Below are 22,350 nucleotides of genomic sequence, written 5' to 3'. Positions count from 1 at the left end.
AGTTTGTGTGAGGGTTTAATTCTGGGCTCTCTATTCTCTTCCATTGGTCTATATGTCTGTATGCCGATATCAATCTGTTTTGATTACTGTAGCTTTATTGTAAATTTTAAAATACAGAAGTGTGAGTCCCCCATCTTTGTCCTTTTTCAAGATTGTTTTGGCTTTTGGGATCCCTTGAGATTCCATGTGAATTTTAGAAGGGACTTTTCTATTTCTGTGAAAAATGTCATTGGCATTTTAATAGGGATTGAATTGATTCTGTTAGTTGCTTTGCATAGTAGTGACATTTTAATAATATTAAATCTTCCAATCCATTGATATAAAGTATCTTTCTGTTTATTTTTGTCATCTTAATTTCTTTATGTTAGTCTTTTAAGTTTAAGTTAATTCTTAAGTTTTTTGTTTCTTTGTTTTTGATGCTATTGGAAATGGAACTGTTTTCTTCATTTCCTTTTCAGATTGTTTATTGTTCATGTATAGAAATGCAGCTAATTTTTGTGTGTTGACTTTGTATCTTGCAACTTTGCTGAACTCATTTGTTAGTCCTAACAAGGTTTTGTGTATGTGTGGAATTTTTATAGAGTTTTCTACATATAAGATAGTATCATCTGCAAACAGGGATAATTTTATTTCTTTTCCAGTTTGGATACCTTTTATTTCTTTTTTTACCTAATTGCTCTGGCTAGGACTTCCAGTGCTATGTTGAATAGAAGTGGTGAGAACAGACATTCTTGCCTTGTTCCTGATCTTAGAGGAGAAGCTTTCAGTCTTTCACCCCTGAGTATGATGTTTGCTCTGAATTTGTCTTCTTCAGTTGTAAGAGCTCTTTATGGCTTTTAGTTTCTTTTAGTCTCCTTCTGTTGCTAGTTTGCTGAGTGTTTTTATGATGAAAGTGTGTTGAACTTTGTCAGTGCTTTTTCTGCAACAGTTGAGATGATCATGGTTTCTATGAACATGGTATATTATATTGATCAATTTTCATACGTGGAACTATCGTTGCATTCCAAGAATAAATCCCGCTTGGTCGTAATGTGTATCCTTTTAATATGCTTCTGAACTCTGCTGATATTTTGTTGAGGATTTTTGCATCCATGTTCATAAGGGATATTGGTCTATAGTTTTCTTTTTTGTGTGGTGTCTTTGTCTGGCTTTGGCATCAGGGTAATAGTGGTCTCATAGGATGAGTTTGGAAATGTTCCCTCTTCAATATTTTGGAGAAGTTTGAGGATTGATATTAGTTCTTCTTTAAATGTCTGGAAGAATTCACCAGTGAATCCATCAGGTCCAGGGCATTTCTTTGTCAAGAGGTTTTTGATTACTAATTCAATCTCTTTACTAGTTATAGGTCTATTCAGATTTCCTATTAGATCATGATTCAGTCTTGGTAGATTTTGTCTTTCTAGTAATTTGTCCATTTCATCTAAGTTTTCCAATTTTTTATTTCTGTAGAATCAGTAGTAATATCTCCACTTCCATTTCTTTTTTTTTTTTTTTTTTTTTTTTTTGCGGTACGCGGGCCTCTCACTGTTGTGGCCTCTCCCATTGCAGAGCACAGGCTCCGGATGCGCAGGCTCAGCGGCCATGGCTCACGGGCGCAGCCGCTCCGCGGCATGTGGGATCTTCCTGGACCAGGGTACGAACCCATGTCCCCTGCATCGGCAGGCAGACTCTCAACCACTGTGCCACCAGGGAAGCCCTTATTTCTGATTTTAGTAATTTGAGTCTTCTTTCTTTTTTTTCCATAGTTAGTCTAGCCAAAGGTTTGTCGATTGTGTTGTCTTTTTGAAGAGTCAACCTTTTTTTCAATAATTCCTTCTATTGTTTATCTGTTCTCTATTTATCTCTGCTCTAATCTTTATGATTTCCTTCTCCTGCCAGCTTCGAGTTTAGTTTTTCTTCTTTTTCTAGTTCCTTTTTTTTTCTTTTATTTATTTTTAAACTAATTTTTATTATAGTTGATTTACAATGTTGGATTAGTTTCTGCTGTACAGCAAAGTGAATCAGTCATGCATTTACATATATCCACACTTTTGTAGATTCTATTCTCATATAACTCATTACAGAATATTGAAGAGTTCCCTGTGATATACAGTAGGTTCTTGTTGACTATCTATTTTATATATAGTAGTGTGTATATGTCAATCCCAATCTCCCAATTTATCCCTCCCCCTCACCCCTTTGCCTCTTGGTAACCATAATTTTGTTCTCTACATCCGTGGCTCTATTTCTGTTTTGTAAATAGGTTCATTTGTACCATTTTTTTTAGATTCCACATATAAACAAAATATATTTGTCTTTCTCTGTCTGACTGACTTCACTCGGTATGACGATCTCTAGGTCCATCCATGTTGCTGCAAATGACATTATTTCGTTCTTTTCTAGTTTCTTAAAAGTTGTAAAGTTAGGGACTTCCCTGGTGGTGCAGTGGTTAAGAATCCACCTGCCAGTTCAGGGGATACGGGTTCAAGCCCTGGTCCAGAAAGATCCCACATGCCACAGAGCAGCTAAGCCCCTGCACCACAGCTACTGAGCCTGCGTTCTAGAGCCCGCGAGCCACAACTGCTGAGCCCACGTGCCACAACTACTGAAGCCTGTGCACCTAGAGCCCATGCTTCGCAACAAGAGAAGCCACCACAATGAAGAGTAGCCTCCGCTCGCCACAACTAGCGAAAGCCCGCACGCAGCAACAAAGACCCAACGTGGCAAAAAAAAAAAAAAAGTTGGAAAGTTAGTTGTTGATTTGTTATCTCCTTTTTCCATGCCACGCAGCTTGTGGGATTTTAGTTCCCCGACCAGGGGTTGAAACCGGGCCCTTGGCAGTGAGAGTGTAGAGTCCTAACCACTGGACTGCCAGGGAATTGAGATTTCCCATTTTTTAATGTAAACGTTTATAGCTATAAATTTCCCCCTTAGCACTGCATCCCATAAGTTTTGGTATGTTGTGTTTCGTTTTCATTCATCTCTAAGTATTTTCTAATTTCCCTTGTGATTTTTTTCTTTGATCTATTGGTCGTTTAAGAGTGTATTGTTTGTCACAAATTTGTGTCTTTTCCAGTTTTCCTTATGTAATTGATTTCTAATCTCATCCCTTTGTGGTTGGAGAGGATACTTCATATGATATCTTTTTTTTTAAATAAATTTATTTATTTTATTTATTTATATTTGGCTGCGTTGGGTCTTCGTTGCTGCACGCAGGCTTTCTCTAGTTGCGGTAAGCGGGGGCTACTCTTCGTTGCGGTGCGCGGGCTTCTCATTGCACTGGCTTCTATTGTTGTGGAGCACGGGCTCTAGGCATGCGGGCTTCAGTAGTTGTGGCACACGGGCTCTAGAGCGGAGGCTCAGTAGTTGTGGCACACAGGCTTAGTTGCTCCGTGGCATGTGGGATCTTCCCGGACCAGGGCTCAAACCTGTGTCCCCTGCATTGGCAGGCGAATTCTTAACCACTGTGCCACCAGGGAAGCCCCTTTGTATGATATCTATCTTAAATTCTATTGAGACTTAAATTGTGGCCTACCAAATGGTCAGTCCTGGAAAATGTCCCATGTACACTTGAGAAGAATGTGTTTCTGTTGTTGTGTAGAATATTCTGTATGTGTCTGTTAGATCTAGTTGGTTCATTGTGTTGTTCAAGTCCTCTATTGCCTTACGTATCTTTTGTCTGGTTATTCATAGGATGTTGAAGTCTCCACCTATTACTGTGAAACTATTTCTTCCCCTTCAGTTCTGTCAATTTTTGCTTTATGTATTTGATGGTCTGTCATTAGGTATATAAGTTTATAGTTATTCTATCTTCTTGCTGTATGAACCTTTTATTAATATGTAATGTCTTTCTTTGTGTCTTATAACCTTTTTAAAATTTATTTATTTATTTTGGCTGCATTGGGTCTTTGTTGCTGCACTCAGGCTTTCTCTAGTTGCAGCGAGCAGGAGCTAGTCTTCGTTGCAGTGCGTGGGCTTCTCATTGTAGTGGCTTCTCTTTGTTGAGGAGCACGGGCTCTTCGCATGTGGGCTTCAGTACTTGTGGCACGCGGGCTCAGTAGTTGTGACTTGTGGGCTCTAGAGCACAGGCTCAGTAGTTGTGGTGCACGGGCTTAGTTGCTCTGCAGCATGTGGGATCTTCCTGGACCAGGACTCAAAGCCCTGTCCCTTGCATTGGCAGGCAAATTCTTAACCACTGCACCACCAGGGAGGCCCCCGTATGATAAATCTTAAAGTCCAGTAATGTGAGTCCTCCAGTTCTTTGAAGTTATTTTGGTTAGTAAAATAACTAAGAAAGTAAAATTTATTTTTGCTCCATATCATTTTTCCATATAAATTTTAGAATTAGCTTGTCAGTTTCTACTAAAAAAAAACCTAGGATTTTCACTGGATTGCATTGAATCTGTAGGTTGCTTTGGGGCAATCTGACATCTGAACAATACTGAGTCTGCTGATGCATGAAGGCAGCTTCTCTGTCCATTATTTTTGGTCTTCTTTAATTTCTTTCAGCAGTGCATTGTAGTTTTCAGTGTATGGGTCTTGCAGTTGTTAAATTTATCCCTAAGTAGTTCACGTTTGTTAATGATACTTTAAATGGTATTGTCGTTTTAAGTTTCAGTTTTTAGTATATAGAAATAAATTGATGTTTGCCTGTTGATCCTGTATCCCATGACCTTGCTAAAATCACTTAGTACGTTTTTTTTGTAGATTCTTTATGATTTTCTACATAGACAACATCTGCATATACAGATATTTTTATTTTTTAAAATGTTTGCGTTGAATTTCTTTTTTGTGCTTTATTGTACTGTTGTATGGCATCTAATCCAACAGCTTTAACAGACCACTAGACTCTACAGGTCTCTAGGGGCCTTTTCACTATGAACCTTATGATACATAAAGGTTGAATTTATGATAGATTTACTTTCCATTGAAATTATAACCAGATGACTGAGATGATGAAACTTTTCACACTTAAAGCACAGTACATCTCTTAATTTTATAATGAATTTTAGAAATAAATACGTAACTTTAGGCATCGTTTTTAATGATATCACCTATTTTGAAATGATACCAGTGTTTTTACGATAGTGAAAGAGTTTATCATTTATGAAATATCGAACCAGTGACCTTAGCTATTCAGTTACGATAAAAGGCCCAATCTAACCTTTTATTGAATGTGATATTTATTAAAAATGAAATTTCTTGTTTCTGTTACTTAATCAGTAGCACGTTAAGCCATTTATTAATATGATTAAAGAAGGTATTGCAGACTAGGCACTGTACTCCCTTGTCATCTGGTTTACTTTTAACAACCAGGAAATAGCAGTCTAACCTAAAGTCAGTCAAGTCTATCTAATCCTGCACTTGTAATTTTTATGAGATGCTGGAAAGAGCAATTAAAATTTGCAGAAAGGGAATAATTTGTAATGGCTACTCAGGAAGGAACAACCCCCTTTTACATGGTTACATAAGTAAACCTATCTGGAGAAGACACATTTAATTTGCCATTAGTTAACTATTCTTTATTTGCTTAAACCAATGGGGTTTGGCACAGGTGGCATATTGGTAAGTGTGGCAGGGAATGCGTTGCATAATTGACGTGAACGTGGGAAGAAGCCTACGGTAGGAGAAAGAAAAGGGAACCACAGAGATCACAGAGATGGGAACGTTTGGTCTTGTGTTTTTATTGAAATAGAATACATGTATAGAAAAGTGCACGTCATAAGCATGCAGGTCAGTGAATTTTCACAAATGTGGGCCCCTTCATGAATGAATGTTCCTATCATCCTCACACCAGGGCTGTGCCTTCTCTCTGAATTGTCCCAGTTTCAGTATTCATGCTGCCAAAAGGATATCAAAATTGAATTGTGACAGTAATGATAGCTACAGTGATTAAATTCCTCATGTGTGCAAGGCATTGTTAAGAGATTGTATGCGTATTAGCTCATTTACTCCTCAAAGTAAGTGTGATAGGGGTACTGTTGTCTACAGTTTCAAGATGAGAAAACGAAGAAAAGGTTTTAGAAGAGCAGCAATGAGTAGGTTTTTGCTGTGTGCTGGGCGCTGTATGAAGCACTGTGTGGTCACTGTCTCATTTCATTTCCACGCCGCCCCTGAGCATACTTGTCATCCCCTTTAACAGCTGAGAAAGCTGAGGGTCAGAAAGCTCGTTAGCCCGAAGCCTGCGTTCTTCACCCCTAGAAGGTTGGTGTGTGACCCCAGAGGAAATCCCACGGACGGCCAGAGGCAGAGAAAGGGGGAGAATGGCCATCTACAAATCATTCAGGAGTGTGATTCCCAAAGGCTACACCAAAGAGGAGATGGAGAAAGAGAATAGTGCTGGCACGGGGCAGACGTCTGCCTAATCCTTGGAGGCAAAAGGATGCTCAGTCAGCAAGGTCCTTGACCATTTTCCAGTGAAGTAGTTAATGGAAACCGTCAAGAAGCTGCTGATTAAAAACACTGATGTGCCTGTGCCTATAGTCGAACTGTGAGGGTCCTGTCTGCGTTAAAGGACAGCTGAGTGGCCCGGGTCTAGCAGAGCTTTTCTCATTACAGAACCACGTCCAGTTAGAGCTGGGAAGGCCCACGGAGGTCATCCACCCAACCACCCACTCCTTGGACGGAGAAAGTGGCCCAAGAGTGGCACCTGGGTCCTCACAGCCTGTCCTCCCGGGCACGTGGGACTGACACACGTACCGTTCCAGTAACGGTTATTGTCTTCCTGTTGGGGGTTCTGCAGAATTCCTTGTTTAAGATCTCTGGTAAACTTGCACAGATTTCCTGGCATCAGAATAACTTAGCCCTATAGAAAATATCTAAATTTCAGACCAAAAATTATCACTGAAGTAAGGTTTTGCCTTTTTTCATTGGTAAAGCATTCATTACTCCTGGAATTGGAAGATATTGAAAAATTGTGGACATTACAGAAAAATACAGTTTAACGTCTTCCCTCGTAACCTTGATGTCTTGAGTAATCGTGTCCCTGTGACCGCTCTCCTGTGTACCCGTGTTCCCGGACCTGATCCCAGAGCACCATCCATCCTCAGCTTCCTCAGTGGGGACCTGGTCCCATTCCTCTACCCAGGGAGCTGGCTTTTCAGGCCCCTCTGGCATGTTGTCAGTGACCCAGAATTTGCTTCTGTTGTCAAAACGATGGGGTTGCCTCGCAAAGTAAAATGTTATTTACTTGACAAATCATCTGGACAGAGCTGTCCATTTGGCATCACCTCTGACAGACCAAAATGGTCCCTGGGGTTGGTATAATATCAGACATAATACTTCCCCAAAACACACCTGAGGGCCCTGCCAGGGAGATGGCACAGTGTTGCTAGAGCCTCTGACGAAGTCTGCTTCTGAGAACTTGGCCGCTGAGAGGCAGGCGAAGTAGAAAGTGGATTTCTGTCATCCCTCTTCCTTCCTCCCTTCTGTGCAGTTAAAACACACCCAGAGCCCATTTCACTCTTTGTGTCATCTGTGCTCTTCTTATGGTGCATTTTCCCCTCAAATTGATTACTTACAAGAATTGGAGAGATGTATGTGTTGGGTAGTGACCCTTTGGGTGCTGGGGGTGGGAAGGCTTTTTACTGTAGGATAGTAAAGCATTTTTGCCTCTTTATGTGCTACCTTTTAGTATTAGAGGTTGAATAGAAATGTGTGTTGATTTGACAATTTTATGTCTTTGATTTTTTTTTTTTTAAGAAGATGTTGGGGGTAGGAGTTTATTTATTTATTTTTGCTGTGTTGGGTCTCCGTTTCTGTGCGAGGGCTTTCTCTAGTTGTGGCAAGCGGGGGCCACTCTTCATCGCGGTGCGCAGGCCTCTCACTATCGCGGCCTCTCTTGTTGCGGAGCACAGGCTCCAGACGCGCAGGCTCAGTAGTTGTGGCTCACGGGCCTGGTTGCTCCGTGGCATGTGGGATCCTCCCAGACCAGGGCTCGAACCCGTGTCCCCTGCATTAGCAGGCAGATTCTCAACCACTGCGCCACCAAGGAAGCCCATGTCTTTGATTTTTTAAGGGTGAATATTCATTGAGTTTCCTTTGTCAGAAAATGGATTAAATGCATGGCATTTCTGTCTAATGGTATATAGCTTTTTTCCTTTCTGAACAAATTCTTTGTTGAGAGTACCTTGGCAGGATTGACTTTAAATAACTCAGGTTAAAGAGCAAGCAGGTCTCTGTGACGTTTCTCATTTCCGCTCAGAGCACAGAGAACCAGGGTAGGGACACAAGCTTTCATTTCATCTGATAGCAGCATTTCCCAGCAAAACACAGTTGCTATCGATGTACATAATTGATCACTTTATTAACTGTGGAAAAAAGGGGCCTTATTGAAGTAATAAAGCATAACTTCATTATGTCCTATATGTAGAGAGCAAGCATGTTGGAAAGTGGCTGACAGCTTCCCATTTCAAGGCTGATTCTGGTCATGATAATATTCAAGTAGCATTGATTGCTCTCTAATTGGATTTTTCCTTCCGTAGGCCTCTTCCGAAGAGCTGAAAGCGGCCTACCGCAGGCTGTGTATGCTTTACCATCCTGACAAGCACAGAGACCCGGAGCTCAAATTGCAGGCGGAGCGACTGTTTAACCTCGTTCACCAGGCTTATGAAGGTCAGAGCGGGGCTTGGCTCTATAGAAACACCCTGGTAGCAGACACTCAATTTTTAAGAGGCTTGATTTGTAGAGGATAGAAAAAGAGAGTCCTTAGAGGTGTATAAAAGAGGTGGTTAGTTTAGTGCTTTTTACTGACAGGGACCTTTGAAAGAGTAGTATTTTGCTTTGGAAATCAATACGTGTCCAGTAAGTAGAAAATGAGGCTGCAGGTGAAGTAATAGCCCATAGTCTGAATTGCAAGGGAGTACTCCAGCTTTAAATCATTTACTAGTTTTCTTCTAAAGGGAACTCTTAGAGGTAAAAGGCTGATCACTACAGAGAAGCTCTCTTTGTTCTCTTTTTTTTGTGAGAAGATGCAAAGAACATTTTTTCCATCTGAAAGTGATTTTATTGGTTCTGTATCATTCAGTTAAGGAAAGGTACTAACAAAAGCAAGAAGATGGTGTTAAGGAGCCTAACAGGAAATAGAGTCAAGTAATTCAGATTTTTATATTTATATCTTATGTATTTCAGAAAAAGTTTTGTAATATATTTGTTTATAAAATACTAAAATCACTAATAGGTACAGTTTCTGTTTGAGATGATGCAAAAGTTCTAGAAATAGATTGTGATGGTTACACAACATTGCAAATTTATTTAACACCACTGAATTGTACACTTAAACATGGTTAAAATGATCAATTTTATGTTGTGTGTATTATAACACGATTTTTAAAATTAAAATTAAAAAAATATGAAATCACTCTTAGGATCTATGCCGAGTAAAGTAAGTTATTCATTCCAGAGCCATTTGGTGATTTGCTCCTTAATTAGGTAGACCGAAAATTAGATTTTCTTTACAAAATAAAGACTTCTCATTGTGGACATAAAAGCGTATTGCTGTATTCACTATAGTTTTACCAGAAGGTTAGATTTCAAATGACCAGTAAAACTGAGACTGTGGCACATATGTGTATACAGTCAGCCTGTGTCTTCACCAAATGTAACTTTTCAGGCTACTTACCTGGTCTGAATAAAGCTTGACCAAAAACTCGTTCCTTTTATTGTATTTGGTTGTCTGAATTACCCACATACTGGATTGTATTGTTTTGGAGATTTGGGGAAGAGTTAACAGAAAATCCCTACCAGTGCTTGTGAAAATGCTGCAGCAGCAGACCTGGCCCCAGTGTTTGGCCTAAAGGGAGACTGAGATGGTAAATAAATAATTCCTTATTAAATCCTAGAGATCAGCTCAAGAAGTTTGGCTCCCAAGTTTTCCGGTGGTCCGCATTTCTTTCTTCCTCATTAGATTTGAGTATGGATAGAGTCATTTACATCATATTTTAATTAGACCTAAAAATATATGGGAAATCTCAGGCGGGGAAAGATTCAAAGGTCTTGAACAGAAGTTGGCCCAGCAGAGGAGGGAGGTAACGACTGTTTGCTGTACGGATGTTCAGGTTCGGTTTGGAGGTCCTTTGAACAGCTCTCACCCTCACTGAACAGTCCTTTTCTGATGTACTTTAGGTGCCATGGCCGACACCATAGTGAGAGGTGTTTGTGTCTTTTAAAAATGATTTACAAATAAAGAAGAGAGGCATCCAAAAGCAAACAAACAAACCCCTACATAATAATAAGTCAGATTTTTCTGGTCAGAGCCTGTCCCTAGTTTTATATTAGGCTCTGTTAGAAACTGGAATTCACTCTCTCAAGGCAAAATACTTTATAGATTGTGGCAGAAGCTCACTAGGTGCTTTTAAAAACAACTGTCCTTGGGCTTCCCTGGTGGCGCAGTGGTTGGGAGTCCGCCTGCCGATGCAGGGGACACGGGTTCATGCCCCAGTCCGGGAAGATCCCACGTGCCGCGGAGCGGCTGGGCCTGTAGCCGTGGCCGCTGAGCCTGTGCGTCTGGAGCCTGTGCTCCGCAACGGGAGAAGACACAGCAGTGAGAAGCCCGCGTACCGCAAAAAGAAAATAAAAACAAAAACAAAACAAAACAAAAAAACTGTTCTTTAGAGATGCAGGGTCAGTGCACCTCACAACGAAGCGAAGAGTAGCTTGGACATGAAAAATCCAGTGTTTCTCGTTGTAACCACCTTTAAACATGTCCTCACTTGGATCTAGGGAGCAATTAGGAGGAAAGACACATTGGGAATGATGGGGTCTCTGGGAAGATTGTGGCTGGAAAGAGAAGAACAAAAAGAGGTGGCCTTGCCTGGTGGTATTGTGGTCAGGACTGAAAGGTGAATTTTGTGCTTTGTAAACATGTTTGGTTTTTAACTTGCAGTGCTCAGTGACCCCCAAACCAGGGCCATCTACGATATCTATGGCAAGAGAGGACTGGAAATGGAAGGATGGGAGGTAAGAGAAGCTTTGTGTCCGGTGTCCCAGGAACATCACTCAACAGCTACAGAACGACAACCCCCAAATCCCGCACCCTGCAGTGATGCCTTTGAGAATATTTGAAGACATCAGAGTCCTCTTCTCGCCTTTATATCTTGGTTTAAGGAATTGGGTTCTACACTTGGCTTTGCCACTTTGTAACTCTGTGAACTTGGGACAGTTAGTCATCCAACTTGTCCTCCGTTTCCTAACCCATCAGGTGAATAGTAGGAGGGATGGTCTAGGCCAGTAAGTTTTAACCCAGGGGAGGGAGCAGGCCGCTCAGGGGGTGATGGTAGATGGTTTCTGAAAGGGCACAGTTCCTACACATACCCTCCTTTCACACGTGTACTTCCTTCCACCCTCCACGGCCCTGAGCCCCTCTTTCTACCCGAGGTTACAGCTGAATCTAGGAAGTGTTTGTCGGTGCTGTGTTGTGCGTGTGAACAAAATGGAAGCACGGAAAAGTTGAGAACTACTGGATTAAATTGTCTATAATGACCCTTCCAGCTCTAATGGGCTGTACTACTAGAATGTTATAAATATAGTGAGTAAAACAAAATAAATAGCAAGTATCTATGAAATAGGTTACCTGGACAGCCATACCATGTGGGAACTACCACTAAAATTCGGAACGTTCTGTTTTCTTTCACTCTCTCACTGAGTAGTCTTAGAGCCTTGGGCAAGTCGTTTGACTGCTTTGTACTTCCGTGTTATAACCTAAAAAATAGTGATATCAAGTAGAAAAATTAATATGAAAATTTGTTGTAAACCTCTGTATTGCTGTAAGAACATATAGGTGTTATTACTTAATTTCATTACAGAAACTCGGTTCTGATGCCCAAGAAATTCTGGTAGGCTGTTAACGTTAAATTAACTATCATTGAGTTATTTTTTCATCGTCATGTAAGCTTTCCCTTGAAGTTCTTTTGGTATTTGCTCTCACGCATGCATGACTGTCTATTCTAATTTTAGGGTGAAAACCTTCTAAAGGCCTTTGGATACGGACTGGAGCAGAAGTGAAATGGGATTCTGTTGCCGTTTTCACCACTGCTTGATATTGGTGGCTTATGGGCCATTTCCAACCTATAACCATGTTTTGGTTGCCCACAGAGTGAATTGTAGTTGCTGACATTTGAAACTTAGGAAGCTTTGCAGGAAAATCCAGTCTCTTATCTTCTTTGGAAAAATCAGAAGACCTGATAACGCTGTGCCTAAATTCCCCTCTGAGGCAACAGTCACCCAGGTCTGAGGAGCCCCTGCCGTGGGACTGGACCGTGCTGCCCAGTTTGCCCCAGCCCCTGCCGCTCCCTCCACCCGTCCCACGCCCCGCCTGGCTCCCAGTGGGCGTTTGGCTTCTGGCCTTTGGCTCAGTGGAAATAGCAGTGCATCATGTCACATTAGTTCATGGTAGCAAAGTGTTGGGTCTAGTGGCTTAGAATTTTTTTCATCAAAAAAAGAAAGTAGAATCCTGTTGAATTTACTAAGTTTCTCCTCATGCCCCAGGTTAAAGCGCCCTTGTGTTTTGAAGCCGTGGGTTGGTTGCAGTTCTTCACGGCAGCAGTCAGGGCCACTGAAAAGCTGCAGGCCTCTCTTGTGTATCCCCTCCTCAGAGTCTAGGGTTCATTCCCAGCAGCATTATTCCCACTCAGTGGAGCAGCAGGGTGACGTCTTCCTGGCAGAATATCGCGTGGTTTCCTATCACCAAACCAAATTATCTCCCCATTAGAAACAGAGAAAAACCATACACACTGTCGAGATTATAAAAGTATGCAGGCAGTCATAGACAGTGACTGGATAAGCTTTTATATTCATGTTTTTTAGTAGATAACTTTAAGGGAATCAAGTTCTCATCGATCAGAATTGGCTTTTTTTTTTTTTTTTTGCCTCAATACTAAGCCTTCACTGATGATAAAAATGCCTTGAAGGAAAACTACAGGAAGGTACCTCCTCAGATACTTACTGAGAAGAGATGTATGGGTGCCTAACGTATAGTAGGAAAACTGAGCCCGCTGTTCATACTGTGAAGGAAGAGTCTCGCTGAACTCGAGCGCTTTATGGAGCTGGCGTCACCGTTCCCTTGAGGAATTCTGCAGCTGGTGGCTTTCTCAGTATGAGGGTTCTCCCATTTCAGTCACAGCCTCCACCCCAGGGAGGAGGCTGTGTTCCCTTCACGCTGTTGCTAGTATTTTTAGACTACTGACCGGTGTCCGTCTGCCATGTGTCTGTCAGTCTAAACCCACGGGTAGTCAGGGAGGGATGGAGGACACGGGCAAAGCCCGTAGTGTTTGGGACGCCTTTAAGCCCAAAATGCCAAAGCAGCCACAGATGTGGCAGTCACTCCTGTCCCAGCTCTGGCATCATCCGCTTTCTGCTGGTGGAGGCTGGGGATGAAATTGGGCGTTTATAGGTTGCATCAAATGTTGACCCTGTTTTCAGGCACTAGGTAGGTTTTTAGTCTTTGTCTATTCTCTTTTTTTTAACCTTCAAGGGACTTCGTCATGCTCTGCCAGGATTCCAAAGGAGTGAGATGCAACCATTCCCAGCTCGTAACACCAGCCATTTGAGTTCTTAACGTCGCAGTGTTTGTGCAGATACCCATGTTTCAAATGAAGTTGGCCTCTTCAGAATGGCAAAAATCCAGCTTTGAGCTGTGAATGTTCAGACAGTATTGAGTCTGGTAACAGCTGGCAAGTGGAGTGGAAAACCGTACAAGTCGGAGGGGGCTTGCAGACGTCAGATTACATTTAGAGGAGCAGCCTTTGGCCCGGATCATCCACACTTTATTTTTTGTCTGCAGTCCTTTACCTTTATCCATATCTCACTTTTCCCTGCCTCTTTGACATCATTCTTTTTTTTTTTCCCCCCAGGAAAGGTCAGTCGGTACAAACGATAAGCACATTTTAAATGCTGAACAGCAAGAATCCTTTGCTAAGTGTCCAAGTAGGTTGATCATAACCCAAACATAGAGGTTGCAATTCTGCCAGCTTTGTGGCCTGGTAAAACTGCTTTTCATCACTCCTGTGGAAGCTTCATCAGACTTCACCAAGCCAACGTGCTGGCTGACACGTACAACAAATTCTGTCCTGTCTAGGTTCCACTTCCAAGCGATGGCATTGGGCACCCCAGTTTTACGGAATGCAACAGCTGTTTCTATGACCATTGGAATCTTCAGAGTGCAGCCGCATTTTAGGACAATACTTCTCCAAATACAAAAGCTTGCTGTTAAAAGCTCCATGCCGCTTTTGTCTTATGAACTGTAGTGCATCTTCATATTTTATTCCACCTTCAATTAACGCTAGGGCGATAAGCGCTGGAGGTCTCCCAAGGCCTGCAACACAATGAACAGCAATTGCAACAACCAGGGTCTTCACAAAACTTAATTTTCACAAGACTTAACCAATCATCAACAATCTGGTTAGATGGTGGTGCGCCGTCATCAAAAGGCCAGTCGAGAACATGGATGCCTTCTTTCTCCACAAGAGTAGTGTCATAAGTTGCTTCACATACTCTTACTATTGTGATAACTCCATACTTCTTAAGTTCCTCTATAAATTTGTTTAAGGTCGCATTAGTTGGATTGTGTGTCATAAGAAATCTCATGTTCTCGTAAGTGATTTCCACAGGAGCTGGGCGGTTCATTTGATCCATGTTAATTTAGTTAAAAAACACTCAGTAGGGTTATGAAAGAATTTTTAAAATTGAATACAGAAATGGTGCAAAGAAACTGAGTCTACTTCAATATACTCCACTTGAAATTCTCAGTGGTTTTGAATATGAAGTTGGGAGTAATGGGAAATGAAATGAACCTCCTGACAAGAAGCAGCAATTCTTCAATGCAGTAATACTGAGGCAAGAGAAAGGAAGTGCACTGAGGTTTACCCCATCTAGGTCAGAACTCTTGTAAAAAATGCTCTGTGGATTTCAATTCAACACTTCTGTGGCCAGGTTCACCACTCTTATGGGGGCTTCTTGGTGGAGTAGTAATGAAGTTCTACAGTTCACTTGTCTGCATAGAGGTCGTGCTGTGCCTGGCAGTAATCTCCACCGCCCTTCAGAAACTCCATAAATGTGTGACCAAGAACACCACAGAACTGAGGAATATGTCTACTCATTGAAGATTGTGGCCTATCATACAGCCGGTCCCGAGGCGGCGGTGACATGGGCAGCGGCGGCAGGGCAGGGGCGGCAACTTTGCGGGCCGCGGCGGGGGAACCGGACTCTATCTGCCTGACATCATTCTTATAGTGTCTAGGAAAGTCACCCTGCATTAAGAGCTGTAATATGGTCAAGGTCATGAAAACGAAGACAGAAACTCCCGCAGCTGGGAGGAGACTAACAAGACATGTGACTAAGTACAATCCCGGGTCCTGGGTCCTGGATCAGCTCCTAGGGCATAACGGCGACGTTCGCGGAAAGACTCGGGAAATCCCAGAAGTCTGCGTTTAGTTAGTGGTAATGTACTAATCTTGGTTTACTAGATTTGACAGATGTTTGTTCCATGGTTCTGTTAGACGTTAACATTTGAGGGAGGCTTGGTGAAGGGTAGTCGAGAACTTTCTGTACTATCTTTGTAACTTCTCTAAAGTTCTAAATAATTTTCTAAAATTATTCCAAAATAAAAAATTGACTCACTAGAATCATAGAATTTTCAAACCAGACAGCACCTCAGGAATCGTGTAGTTTTAATCCCCCTCATTTATAGGAGGAAACTGAAGCTTAGAGAGTGAAGTGACTCACCTGAGGTCTCCCAGGAGTTTCAGGTGGTATTGGAGAGCCTAGGTCTCTGTCCTCTTCCCACTGTGCCACCTGGTTTTACAGGTCTCTCTACAGAGGCCTCATCTACAGAATAAGTCACCCTGACTAGCACAGGGTAGACCTAGTTGGTAAATGATCAAGGTGCACAGTACAGGTATATGGATACATGGGTGGCATATGATACACTCTGTTGACGGAAAACATTGAAAATGTCTATGGGCAACTAATCTATGACAAAGGAGGCAAGGATATACAATGGAGAAAAGACGGTCTCTTCAATAAGTGGTGCTGGGAAAACTGGACAGCTACATGTAAAAGAATGAAATGAAAACACTCCCTAACACCATACACAAAAATAAACTCAAAGTGGATTAGAGACCTAAATGTAAGACCAGGCACTATAAAACTCTTAGAGGGAAACATAGGAAGAACACTCTTTGACATAAATCACAGCAAGATATTTTTTGATCCATCTCCTAGAGTAATGGAAATAAAAACAAACAAATGGGACCTCATGAAACTTAAAAGCTTTTGCACAGCAAAGGAAACCATAAACAAGACGAAAAGACAACCCTCAGAATGGGAGAAAATATTTGCAAACGAATCAACGGACAAAGGATTAATGTCCAAAATATATAAACATCTCATGCAGCTCAATATTAAGAAAACAAACAACCCAATCCAAAAATGGGCAGAAGACCTAAATAGACATTTCTCCAAAGAAGACATACAGATGGCCAAGAGGCACATGAAAAGCTGCTCAACATCACTAATTATTAGAGAAATGCAAATCAAAACTACAATGAGGTATCCCCTCACACCAGTTAGAATGGGCATCATCAGAAAATCTACAAACAATAAATGCTGGAGAGGGTGTGGAGAAAAGGGAACCCTCTTGCACTGTTGGTGGGAATGTAAATTGATACAGCCACTATGGAGAACAGTATGGAGGTTACTTAAAAAACTAAAAATAGAATTGACATATGACCCAGCAATCCCACTACTGGGCATATACCCAGAGAAAACCATAATTCAAAAAGACACATGCACCCCAATGTTCACTGCAGCACTATTTACAATAGCCAGGTCGTAGAAGACACCTAAATGCCCATCAGCAGATGAATGGATAAAGAAGTTGTGGTACATATATACAATGGAATATTACTCAGCCATAAAAAGGAATGAAATTGGGTCATTTGTAGAGACGTGGATGAATCTAGAGACTGTCATACAGAGTGAAGTAAGTCAGAAAGAGAAAAAGAAATATCGTATATTAACGCATATATGTGGAACCTAGAAAATGGTACAGATGAACCGGTTTGCAGAGCAGAAATTGAGACACAGAAGTAGAGAAAAAACATATGGACACCAAGGGGGGAAAGCGGCAGGGGGATGGGGGTGGGGGTGTGATGAATTGGGAGATTGGGATTGACATACATACACTGATGTGTATAAAATGGATAACTAATAAGAACCTACTGTATAAAAAAATTAAATTAAAAAAAAAGAAAATGTCTAGTACTTTCCAACTGTAATGATGCAGTTTTGGGGTGCAAATGTCTGAGGGTTACCGAAGGGAGAAAAAGTGACTTGCAGCTGGCTTAGCTTTCTTCCATTCTCCACCGTGATGTACCCTGTGTAAAGGAAGTATAAATAGTAAAGGCCATCAGGGCCTGTGGGAGCTAGAATGAGATGCCTGGCCAAGTTCTTCACGGCTTCAGAGGGACCAGCCATTTTGACTTTACAGTTAGCTCTGATTATGTACCAGCTGTTTGCAGAACTTCTGTAAAATACGACTAGAAATGGGATGACTTAACACCTTTGGAATATTTGCCTCTTCATCTGTCACAGAGCGTGGCAGAGAGAAAGTCATTTGCAAAGGTCCAACAACTAGAATTCCTGAAAGCAAATCTTGTTCTGCTCTGGGCCCCATGGAGGAAGCACGCCATCAGCCCAAGATGGGGTAACTTTGGGGAAGCGAAATAAGAACTAGGAGAGTGAGCGTGCCACATTGGTTAAATATAACTGAGAATGTTTTTGTGAGGTCACAGAGCAATCATTGTCGTGCCATTTGGATTTTCAGTTTGTTCTTGGATTATTTTAAGTGTTTTTATTTTAAAACTTCCTTTAAAAGAAACACCTCCCCCTTTTTGGTAATTAACAATTTATATGGGAGAGGAGAAAATGTTTTTGTTATTTTTTTCTGCGTACTTGCTAAAAGTGATAGTGAACAAATTTCTCAGTTCTTTTGGGTAGGCCAGTTCTTGTATTTATTTTTCTGTATTGCTGAATAATAAAATCAAGTTGCACAAAACCCCATTTATTGTAATATATATACATACATACATATGCTTTTAGGAAGACACATAAAAAATTAAATGTTAGCCTGTGAGGAGGAGTGTGGGTGAGGGGGAATTGTACTTTTTGCTTCATATCTTTCTGTACTATTTTGACTTTTTGCTATAAGCATGCTTTTTTTTTGAATAATTTTTAAAACTTCTGATTTCCAAGATAGCTTTTTCTCACCTCACCTACCTTTGTAGGTGTTCTCTGAGCAGCCTCAGGACTCCGCGGTATTTCTGCCACTAATACAGGGTCAGTGCTGTTGGGCCTTTTCCCCCCGTCATGCGTCCAGTGACTTTGGTCATGTTTGTCCCGCTCCCGCTCTCTGTTTCTCACAGGCCATAGCGTTCGGGACCCTTGGAAATGACGTGGTCTGCTTTCCTCTCTCACGGGCATGGTACCCGAGGCCCCCGTGGCGCTTCCCTGCCTGTTTGAAACCTCAGCTGGGCTGTCTTGCTTTCGTGATGAGCTCAGAAAGGCTGGTGTGGGATGCCTTACCTCCTCACAGATCTGACATCCCTGTGCATCCCCGAGGGCTAGCATGGTCTGCCGATTTGCACCTGAGTACTGGAAGAGTCCCCTGATTCTGAAACACCCAGACCTCATGGCTTAAGGTCCCTTGGTCCAGGATGCTCAAGGGGCACCTCTGGTGGTGGCCCCAGCACATGAGGGAGACGTGCCAGTGCCGTTGTGGATGGCCTCGCCTCCATCTTGACACTTTTCAGCATGTGTTACCTGGGGCTCATTAGGAAATCTAAACTGTGACACTTAAGGTGATGTTTTCTTTGTAAGATTCCTGCAGCCTTGGAGATAAGTGACTAAAATGAAGACAATAATGCTTCAGTCTCTGAAGAGCTGAGGGAAAGCACAACCTTGGGACTGAGCGGGTGTGACGGTGAACCTGGCTTCACCAGGGACCGGGCCGTCGGAAGGGAAAATCCCCACAGTCTCACTGGTGGCTCTTAACCATCCTGAGGGAAAGGAACGGCGGGACACGGTTAATGACGCCGTCTCTTGTGTGTTTTCCTCGCTTTCTGGGCCCTTTGCTGACTCTCCCCCCCATTCTGCCTGCAGGTTGTGGAAAGGAGGAGGACACCAGCCGAAATCAGAGAAGAGTTTGAGCGGCTGCAGAGAGAAAGGGAAGAGAGGCGGCTGCAGCAGCGAACCAACCCCAAGGTGAGCCGGGCCAGTTCTGGAGGGAAGGGTTGCAAGGCTCGATTACCAGACAGCAGATCTAAAATAGTCAGTGCTGGTGGCCTTTTATCGTAATAACGTACAGAATCGGGTGGGACAGCATTTTGCTTACTGCGTCTCAAGAGTAGGATCTGCCTGGAAAGCGCTCAGCAGAGCTGCTGGTGATGAGCCAGAGTGAAGGCAAAACCAATCCCCTGGTTTTCCCGGAAGCCAGGAGACTTCTTGAGCGGAAACGCAGGCTAGCTGTCTGAGACCTTTCCCTGTAATCCTGCTGCCCAAGCCCTTGACACGTGAAAATGAATCAGAGGTCTGTGTCAGGAAAGGACAGCCACCTACCCATGCACTGAGGCAACAGGACTCCTTGCAGACCACTTACGAGACAGAGAGCCAGAGAACGCAGAGGGCTGGGGGTGTTTCCAGACTGCGTGAAGTGAGGGGCGTGCTTTCACCACCCCAGGACGACGGTGCCGTGAATAGCAGTCACCAGGCTGTTTCCACAGCAACAGGGTGACCACCTTTAACCATCAGTCAAGCCCCCGATGAAGTTGGAGTCGTGTACCCCCGGGACACACCTGAGTCTGAAGGTTACTTTTCAGTCCTGTGTGATCTCCTTTTGCTTGGATGTGTTGGGGAGGCAAATTGTTCTGCGTGCATGCCACGGTCCTGTGGCAAAAGGAGAGCTCGGTCAGTTTGAGGTGCCTGTCACGCTGAAGGGCTAACTGCACGTGGCCCGGTGTTCCTGTTCCACGGTGTTTAACGAGGGGCGCAGCATCCAGACGCTGTCTTTGCGGCCGGGATAGCCCGGCAGGCAGCTGAAAATCTTCTAAGGAAAAAGAACCAATGCTAGCTTACAACTGGGAAACGTGATGTTACGAGCTTCCGATCAAATACATTCTAGAAAATGGAGTTTTCTAAGACCCCTACCGCATTTAAAGGTCCAGATACTCAGAAGACTCCCATCTCTGAATCCTACATTTCAAAGTATACTTGTAAACGCCAGCGCCTCTCCTTCCCTCCTGCCGTCCCCTTTAGTGGAGGACAGCTTCAGGAATGTAGTTAACTTTGGGTCAGTGGAGGTAGAGACTTGAAACACCGGTTGAACCAAGTCGGGGTGTGAGATGCTGAGAGAGCTGAAAATCTTCGAGGTGCCCTGAAGTGTGCTAACGGGTTCCCTTCTCAGGTATCCCAGCCAGTGCACTGGAGGAGGTCTGCGTACAGGTCAGCCTTGGCATGTGGGGCTCAGGGTCGGGGAGCCGGGGTGGAGCCTGGCAGGGGCAGTCTGATGCTGTGCTGTCTTCGATTTGCTGGCTGAAGTTTTGCTGGATTCGGAACAATGAGGGGGAAAGACCGCATCACAGTAGCCCGAGCCTCTGTCCCGTGATAAAATGGGCCATCTGGGTGTGCGCGGTGATTGCTCACTGGGATTGTATGGAAATGTGTCTCCAGGCCATGTTTCTGTGAAATGAGGGAGCACAGCTGTGACCATTTCACACATGCCTGCAAGATATTGTATGATTCCCAATACTTTGCTGCTTCTAGAAAGTGCTGCCAAAGAAATAAGACATTTTCTAACCGGAAATACTGAGCGGAAACCAGATGCCGGCTCTGGCATTCTGAGGAGAGGTTTAGCTGGATCTTTTATTCCACTTCTGAGTGTTTTTGCTTTGCAAGATGAGCAGAAAGATTTAGAATGTTCTCATCCTGAGACAAAAGGGGTGATCTCTTTTAAGAAGACCACAGGGAGGTCTTCCCTGGTGGCGCAGTGGTTAAGAATACACCTGCCAGTGCAGCAGACATGGGTTCGAGCCCTGGTCCAGGAAGATCCCACAGTCTGTGGAGCAACGAAGCCCGTGTGCCACAACTACTGAGCCTGCGCTCTAGAGCTCGTGGGCCACAACTACTGAGCCCACGTGCCTAGAGCCTGTGCTGTGCAACAAGAGAAGCCATCGCAGTGAGAAGCCAGCACACCACAACGAAGAGTAGCCCCCGCTCGCCGCAACTAGAGAAAGCCCGCGCGCAGCAACGAAGACCCAACGCGGCCATAAATAAATAAATAAATAAGTTAATTAATTAATTTTTTAAAAAAGAAGAAGACCGCAGGAGAAGGACACCTTTGATGACCTTGGGGCTTGGTACGGCCTGTCACCCAGACCTGCACTGAGGATCACAGCTTGTAGGGCATGGACAGACTGGGTGACGTTCGTGGTGCTGCTGTCTGAAACTTGCATGGGTATTTTTCCATTTTCACCAATAAGGGTTCATTGGATAGGAATTTTCCAGGAGGAGTGTGTACCAAGAACAGACAAAAAGGTCAAGTGGGGAAACCCGTAGGTTGGAAATACTGGCTCTGACACAGTGATACAGGACGCAGAGCTCACCCTGTGACCTATGTGCAGTTTTCTCATTTGGAAAATGAGGATACGTCCCCTAACCACCACACCAAGTTGTTAAATGATTGAAAAAATATGAAATAGATGTTAATTTATTAGGGAAAGACAAGCCTGCTTGTCTTGTCTTGTACCAAGGTGAGCTTAAGGACTAAATTTTGCTTCAACATCTCATTCGGCACCGTGTGGGAAACACTTGGCTTGGTCGGGTAGTTCATTGCCCCTGGTGGCTGGCTGCGTTTGGGTGGGGTCTGTTAGTTGGGTTCTGGAAATGGCCCTCTGCTGATACCATCCACCTGCTCCTGTGGCCGAGGCCCAGTGGCTTCAGTGTGGCCAGTCACCTGTGAGTCTTGGCTTGCGTGAAGGTGCCCTGGACAGCACTGCGGGGCCGGAAGGAGTGAGTGCCGTGCCCAGCTCCAGTGTGTATCCCCTTTCCCTCCCCACCCTCCAGCCAACAGGGCACGCGGGCTCCACGTATGCTGGGGGCAGCGTGGGAGAACCTTGCACTTGGCGTCAAGAGCTCTGGCTTCGGATTCCACCCCCAGCCCCAGTTCTGCACCCCGGGTCCAGCCACTTCTCCAGTCTTAGCTCAGTTTCTCCCTGTGTGAAATGAGAGGTTTGCCATGAGGCCCAGTGCTTGGGGTCAAATCCTCAGACCCCAGAGTCCTTAGCTTAATTGCTTCTGTTTTCTGTCTTTAGGGCCACGTGGGAA

General features: G+C 43.5%; 1 protein-coding gene and 1 pseudogene across 1 annotated transcript in view; one reads left to right on the top strand and one right to left on the bottom strand.

Annotated features, from left to right (window-relative positions):
* Positions 1-22,350, top strand: part of DNAJC11 (DnaJ heat shock protein family (Hsp40) member C11) — a 70,838-nt gene that overhangs the window by 16,148 nt on the left and 32,340 nt on the right. The window contains exons 2-4 of the mRNA XM_060013496.1: positions 8,463-8,592; positions 10,862-10,935; positions 19,132-19,233. Coding sequence (XP_059869479.1) covers positions 8,463-8,592; positions 10,862-10,935; positions 19,132-19,233 — 306 coding nt within the window. The remainder of the gene's footprint in view (positions 1-8,462; positions 8,593-10,861; positions 10,936-19,131; positions 19,234-22,350) is intronic.
* Positions 13,996-14,618, bottom strand: LOC132436199 (protein tyrosine phosphatase type IVA 1 pseudogene; annotated as a pseudogene).

The sequence above is a fragment of the Delphinus delphis genome, chromosome 1 (genome assembly GCF_949987515.2).
Source record: "Delphinus delphis chromosome 1, mDelDel1.2, whole genome shotgun sequence".
Classification (NCBI taxonomy): domain Eukaryota; kingdom Metazoa; phylum Chordata; class Mammalia; order Artiodactyla; family Delphinidae; genus Delphinus; species Delphinus delphis.
Note: the sequence above shows the minus strand (reverse complement) of the source record. Positions and strands in the feature narration are given on the sequence as shown.